The sequence below is a fragment of the Lutjanus erythropterus genome, chromosome 10 (genome assembly GCF_056507025.1).
Source record: "Lutjanus erythropterus isolate fLutEry1 chromosome 10, fLutEry1.hap2, whole genome shotgun sequence".
NCBI classification, from domain to species: domain Eukaryota; kingdom Metazoa; phylum Chordata; class Actinopteri; order Lutjaniformes; family Lutjanidae; genus Lutjanus; species Lutjanus erythropterus.
The window spans coordinates 12,533,507-12,541,323 of record NC_139326.1 but is presented as its reverse complement, the minus strand read 5'-3'; the positions used below and the strand labels follow the sequence as shown (position 1 = coordinate 12,541,323).

Here is a 7,817-nt window from a genome sequence, read left to right as displayed (position 1 = left end):
GAACCGCGGTATATATACTATACTATTTCAAACAGGAGAGACTTCATCCTGAGTGCACAAAATACGTATGTTTAATTGACATGTGCACAATTGAGATGAGAAATGTGAAAAGTCTTTGGCGGGTTAGACTCCATCATGACGTCATCATGTATGGAGTTAGTGAAGCAGTGACTAGAAAATGAGCCACCACAGACTAAATCAGTTAGTATTTCCTGGTCAGTGTCAGAGCCAAGACAAAGTGAAAGTCTGTAGTGTTTGTTCAATGACTCACCAATGAAGCAGCGACAGCATATAAAAGACTGGAGGTGCATAAAGTGATGCACAGTGGAAGTACACTGGGGTAAGTGCTTTTTATTCTATTTCATGTTTTCAACTCAAGTTCAGTGTTAAATTAGTCACATTATGAATCTGCATCACGTAAAACTACAACTAAATGTATGACTAAAGATTTCTCTTTCAAAGTTTAGACCTGTGTGGTGACATCATTATTATTATTATTAATAATAATATTATATTATCTATTAAATTCTGTTTTCTTACATCTCTCCTCTTACTCTGTATCACACAGCCCAGACTCCAGATTCTTCACGCTTGTATTGGTTTAATGCTGTAATATAATCTGATCTGTTTCATCTGCAGATGATGCTGTCAGTGTTGTTGGTGCTGGCCCTGCTGGCTCTGTCCTCAGCCAGTCCTCTGGGCATCAGGAAGAACACAGAGCAGAGAAATGGTAAACACAAAGTGACATTATAAATTTGGGGATTGAAGGAAAATCTTTCAGGAATATGTTCATCATACAATGGCTTATAGAGCAACAAAGAACAAAACAAAAGGGATCTTTTTAAGCCAGGGGTCTCAAGCTCAAACGGGCTTGGGGCCACTGATATTGTCATCTCATAAGGGGGGACACATCAACATTCAAGTTCTGTAAAGTGGCGTAATATTTCTGAAAACTTTTCTCTTTTGTTTCCAGTACTAACAATTTTTAAAGAAATGATGGTCACTAACATGGAAGAACAGTCATTTTCATTAATAAAACAAGTCTGAACTTGAAATTGAACAATATATTAATTGTTAACACAGTACTTAGCTCCAAAATTGCTGCTGTCTTCATCACCAATTGTCTCCTCATCATAGATATAAATGTCAACTCATTATGAAATGTCTCATCTAATGTTCTGTGTCTATGCCCCTCATCTCCAGGGCCCTTTTTCTGCGCATAAGTCTGTTCAGTGTGTGGTATTTTTTTCCCAGGATGGCAAAGTCATCGTGTGTGCAATTGTTTGGTCCACTACTCATAGCCATGGTCTCTTTTTATGGTCAAAATATTTGATATATGAATCAAGTGATTATTCAGACCATCTGGGGAAAGTGGGAAATATACACTAATCCAGTGGTTCCCAAACGTTTTTTCCTCCTCCCAGAGTTGTGGCCTACTTAGTAATTGTTATTTTAGTTAATGTGCAAATCTAATTTTGATTACCTCAGAGCAGACAAGGTCTTTGGGACCCCTTGACTCCCCCACAGGGGGTTCCCAAGACTTAAATTTGAACAGTGATTTTTAAACCATTTTGTTTCTAAAGGTTTTTAAAGGTTTTCACTCTGGTTTTGCCTTCTGATGTTAAAGTAAACTTTGTTCTTGTTCGTGCCTTTTCTCTTTGCTCTGTCTTGTCTCAACAGATCAACCTCTTCTGGCTGTTGCTGCGTTAAGACAGAAGAGGGAGGTCCAACCTTCCTCCTCTGTGTCTGACTATGGCTCGAACTTGCAGTGGGTGACCTGGAATGGTTCTCTCCCAAACAATGCTATTTCAATTGACAACGGATATGTTGGTCGCACTGATTATGTCTGCAAATATGGGTGTGAGGCTGGTTTTTATACCCCCTGTAAGGGTCCTTATTGCCACTATGCAGACACAAAGGGAGCATATTCTGTTTCTCCATTTGAGATCCTAGTGAACAAAAACAACTTTGAGATCCTGGAGTGGAATGACGGTTCACATGGTTCAGTGCCCACCAGTTCTGTCAGAACGTGTCCTGGGAAGAGTATCTATGTAGGGAAGAACGAATATGGACTTGGGGAGGTGTCTACTAAGGATAAGGCCTTCTACCTGCCATGGGAGGGTAAAAAATACTGGTACAGCACGTACCAGGTCCTGACCACCAGTGAGGATATAATCAGCCAGCACATCTACGATGTCGTATACAACAGTGATGAGTCCAAAATTGTCAACTTTCCTCCAGAAATCATGCGTAAGACAACCATCAGCAACCACGAATGTCACTCAGTGTCGAAAACAGATACCATCTCAAAGACATATCAGGTGGAGAAAAGATGGGACGTCACATTTTCCATCAAAGTTGGCGTAAAAACTAGCTTCAGAGTCGGCATCCCCTTAATTACCGAAGCAGGTGTCGAGGTCAGCACTGAGGTGATGTTGCAGGCCTCTGGGGGAAACACGATGATAGAGGCCATCACTGATACCGATACCATGGTGATCCCAGCCCCGCCAAACCACTCCTGCACAGTTAATATGATGCGGTATAAGTATAAACTTAACATCCCGTTCACAGCACGCCTCAGACGCACTTACGGAAACGGAGAGGTCCACACAGAATCCATCAGTGGGATGTATGACAGCATTGACATTGGAGAAGTCAAGGCTGTGGTGGACCGATGTGAACCTCTAGTCAACTCCACGACTTGCACATGAAATGCTATCAAATTCCACTGGATGTCTGATGATTTGTTGATTTTGAATCCCCTTATTGCAATATACTCAAGCTAAATGAATGTAATGTAAGTAGTTGAAATTACAATAACAATTACAACATGACTTTTTTTTTAATTACAGGGAAGTAATTTTATTATTCCAAGCAATGTCTGTTCATATGGAGATTTGAAATATTCCTATCTTTTATTTGTCTGAAAATCATATATGAAAAATTAAGCAAATGCGACACACACTGCATGTCCAAAGGTCAATAACTCTAATTTATTCATAAGCATACATATTAAGCTTATGATTAAACATTTTATTTTTTCAGTATTAGTATATTTCTAATCAAGAAAATGTGATAAAAATACTGATCAGTTAGAAAGTTTAATTAGCATTTTTTTGTGAACTCAGTTAACATGAATTCAGTTCTTCAACATCTAATGAATAACCTTATAAACCACCTCATTGAGACACTGTTCACATTTACAGGCAGCAGAGGGCAGCAACACATTGACAGAGAAATGAAGGTCGATAACGTGGTTTTTGGACATAACTTTGAGATTCATTCTATTTACTGACATTTAAAGTGTCTGTTTCACTTTTTATTTGTTTTTGATAATTAATTATTTTAATTTAATGAGTCAATACAGGTGGGACACTTTTAACTAACTTTTCTGTTTAGCCTGCAATGCAAGTTAATTCCAAACAAAATATGTATTTGCCGGTCTTGAGTGTGAATTAATAAATTAAACATTGTGACCAAAATAAAGAATTATCATATAAATGAACAAATGTAATTATTTTCAAGCGCTGTTTATTGTAAGCATGATTGATTGTAGCAGTTTTAACATTGCATTAAGACACTAATCTAAAAATATGTTATTAAAATGCTTGTTATATGAATTATCTGTTTTAATTTAACAAAATAAAACAAACAAACAACAAAACATAGTCCATCTTTGTTGTAGGTAACAGCCTGAGGTTTACAGGACGGTCTGTTCCAGGTGGTTTCATCCAGCAGCTTTACTGCAGCTCTCACTGCCACTTACTTAGACATAAATAAAACATAAGAGTCCATCTTTCTCTCTATCCATCTATCTATATCTCTCTGTCTCTTTGTCTCTCACACATACATATACACTCACAGCTGTCATGTTTCTATACAGCATATAGCTGCTCCATCTCTTTCTGCTCTCAGCTGTATTAGGTTCACTACATACTGAATAAAACGGTCATTTTACATGTGTCAAGCTTCAGTATCTTATTAACAAAGAAAAATAAAGCACTGATGATGATCATGGGCCTACAGCACATCAGTGGTGGAATTATATTCACTCATGTACTTTATCTGAGTATTTCCATTTCATGCAACTTTATATTTGTATTACACTTCATTTATCCAGCAACTTTAGTTACTAGTTACTTTTCAGATTACAATTTTTCAGACCTTTCCTGTTCATGCATCTCCAAATTTAATGATTCTGAATGTGAATGTTTGTGATAAACTGAAGGCTGAAGTGTCCATTTCACCAGGTGTGGCACTGACCTGTGCAGGGTTGAAATTAAGTACATATATGTATATTTGCATATGTGCATGTGCATGCACACACACATGCATACACACAAAGTACCATTTCTCATATCTACTTTAACTACTAACATTACCTTATCTTACTTTTTTTTTTAACATTTGAAAATGGCTCCTTTCAGAGAATAGGTTGCAGACCCGTGTCCTAAATTCATCCTCCACACTCCAGCATGAAAAATACTTTTATTTTTTATGATTTATTCAAGAAAATTTACCTGGCAAAGAACACGTTAAAAATGCTCGTCAAACAGGTGGTTCAAACTAAGGTCCCACCTCTCACTGTACAGATAACCAATCAGATCTCAGTGGTGGCCTTTAGACTGCTGATGAAAATGTCACTTCTTGGTAGCCTACTGCTGCCTGGTGGGTAAGAAACCAAGTGCTGGACTCATTCCAGTTATAGCCTGATACTATATACATTTATTTGCATTTTTTGTTCATTTACACCTCCAGGTACTTAGTGGGTTCATATCATCAGGGCACAGATAAAGAGACTTATTTGAGGATATTAATAGTAATCAGGTACAGCTGACAATCATTCTTGTATTTGTGCCTGCTGTGGAACTTTTTGGGTATTAAAGATACTTTGGTAAAAGTGGATCACTGCACTGTTCAGCAACAATTGTGATCTGAAAAGAAATTTGAGCTCGTTTCACAGTAGACCTGGGTATTTTATTTTATTTTTTTAGTGATATGGCCAGATAAATCAGAGATAAATGTAGTGAAAATATTTTTAAAAGGTCAAAAAGTCAAAGGTACTGCTTAATGTGCTGTGTAAGTTTGCTGCAGAGCAAAGCAACATCACAACAGCAGATTTTGCAAACTGGTATGACATAATGTCCAGCAGAAGGTCAGAGAGCGTGACTGGCGTGAGTTTTAGGCGAGCCTGCACTTTGCTGTGCCCTTGAAGGTCCTGTCAGGCTTCATTTCGGCTGAGTGAGCTGTTCTGATTGGGGTGGTTGGATAGATGGCGGCCTGCGCTCAGGGTGACAGCGATCAGGCAAACAGCTCATTTAAGGCAGCTGAACTACCAGGCCATGCCTGTTTTAATGAGATACTGACAGTAACGAGTATCTTTGTGCCTCAAGACACTTTTCTCTGAGGTGACTTGTTTTCTGTCACTCGCACAAATATAAAGAGAGAAAGCACATGGTAAATGTACTACATTGCATATTAAAATCCCTGAAAATAATTTAGATACTGGTAATATATGAAAATATTTTAAATATGGTTTATAAGACATTTTAAAAATTTTAAGTCAAGTATAAACAATTCCAATATTATATTACCACTAATCATAATAATAATCAATAATATTTTATTTTACATTAATCTATACTATTGGAAATTATATTCATGGTTTATTGCATTACGTTATTTTTATTTACTTTATATATAATTATTTATTATTTCATCTGCTGATTTAGATGTTGTTACCATTATAATTGTTGTTTATTATCCAATATTATGTTTGTGTTTACTTTTTGCAGCAGCATCACTGCCATTATTACATAACCTTGCATGTAACATCATGGTTGGTCCAGTGATTGGTGGAGGTTGATGGGGGCAGTCCAAAGCCTGAGAGGTGAAACTCAGGGCCAGAAAATCCCAATGAACCCGCTGTCAGAGCAGGCACATCCTGTGTTATACATGTGTTGGCTTGTGATAATTTGTGGCTCCTCTGCATTGATCGTTTCCGTGGGACATTAGTCATGCAGAGCTTGTATCGCCGCTAACGCATACATGCTAATTTATCATGTAAACAAATAGCCTGAGGCGCAGTATGTTGTGTATGTCTGTGTGCGTGTGTTTTCTCTTTCTGATGTTCTGTCACACAAACACACCACAATTTATTTAGTCAGCTGCTGAAGATAACAGCTGTAGACACAACAGCAGGACAAACACTCCCACATAGTAGCATAATAATTATTAATATTACAGGATCATAATTATGATAATTATTACAATATGTAGACAATTCTATGGAGGACATTGCCATCCATAGTATTGTCTGCTGTATAAATGCTGATGTCAGCTAGTCCAGACTGAAATATCTCTAAAAATATTGGATATATTGCCATTAAATTTGGGTCAGCACAGACTCTTGTTTAAACTGACTAGGAAGGCTTATATGCCTGTTGGGGGGATTTGTGAACAGATAAACCTGCAAACTGACGTCTTCTTCAAAAGTAATTCTATAGAAAAACTGTCAAATGTGCAACTGCTATTAGCTTTTCAATGATGGCAGCTGCGGCAGATGTTTGCAACGATTGTAGGTTAACAGTGGAGAGTGAGGATCCACTAAGCTGAGCAGCTGTCCAACTTATACCAGCGCAGACTCACCTGATTTTCTGCCAACTTGTGCAGGCAACGTTCAGCTAATTTGAACTCTGACCCTGCAACAAGCATCCAGTGGGAACGCAGCACTGATAGAAGGTGAACATAAAAAAAATCCTGCAAAATATTCTAAGAACATTCATATCTTCATTTCTGAGTGATATAGGATGATGATCTCATCTTTATAGTGGGTCCATTATGCTTCCTGCAAGGCAGGGCTGAATCTGTTCCAGCCAGCGCGGTACGGATTATAATTGTGCCCGTGGTTGCACGCCCAGCTGAGCACACAGGACTATGAGCGCTCATTGTCATATCAGAGGAGCGAAGCTGCCGTGTTCACTATGAAAAATGCATGGGCTTTATCTTTGAGCACATTTGCATTCCAGAGCCTCATCTTACCTGGCATCTCACGGCAGTATGATGGCATTTGCCTCTTTGTGTGCGTCTGTGTGCGTGTGGTAACCGTAACTGGAGGGTAACAAGCGCTTTTCACATTACAGAGTGTCCATTAAAGGTACTATGGAGAATTTTCAGAAAATCTTTGTTATTAATGGCACCGGTGGCCGTTAAGTGAATGGCAGTCAGCACTCTGTTGCTTACGTGCGTGCTTGCACTCTGTAGGCGCGAGCAAACATCCTGAGAACTGGCCTAAACAGTGACATGACCTACAGGAGACCAAACATGATTGACCGGTTGATAGATGAGCTAAGTAAAGTTATGCTTGTGTTATGGTGTGTGCTGGTGGTTTGTTGATGTTAGGTGACTCCATTTCTAAGTTAACACTAGCTAGTGTTGTAATGAGTCGCAGTTGTAGTGGAGCTGAAGAGAGGCAAGGTTCTCCAACCACAACATTCTTCTTCTCACTCACTCCCTCATCTGCTCCATACCATACGTTCATACGTCCATTGTCTCTCGTGTGGAAGCTCAGCACTTCCCCTAGAGGCCCGGGGCACTTTCGTTGTATGACTGGATATGCAGTGTTTTCTTTTTGCATTTGTTTTCTTATTTGCAGAGCATTTCTGTATTTGCAGCATTTTCCTTTTGCATTTGTTTTGTAATATGCAGCTATTGCAGCTCGTTCTGTATATGCTACACATTTGCCCTTGTCGTACAAAGGGATTAATACATGTAAACTGCTTCACACATTACCCCTAAGTTTCATTTGGAGAGATGGG

At 38.6% G+C, this 7,817-nt stretch overlaps 1 protein-coding gene across 1 annotated transcript; it reads left to right on the top strand.

Moving 5' to 3' along the window:
* The first annotated feature begins 639 nt into the window (after window positions 1-639).
* Window positions 640-3,622, top strand: LOC146320103 (natterin-3-like). Its single transcript, XM_084729475.1, has 2 exons — window positions 640-730; window positions 1,681-3,622. Exons 1-2 carry the CDS (start codon window positions 640-642, stop codon window positions 2,709-2,711), a joined length of 1,122 nt encoding a protein of 373 aa, XP_084585601.1. The 3' UTR covers window positions 2,712-3,622.
* The last annotated feature ends 4,195 nt before the right edge of the window (window positions 3,623-7,817 follow it).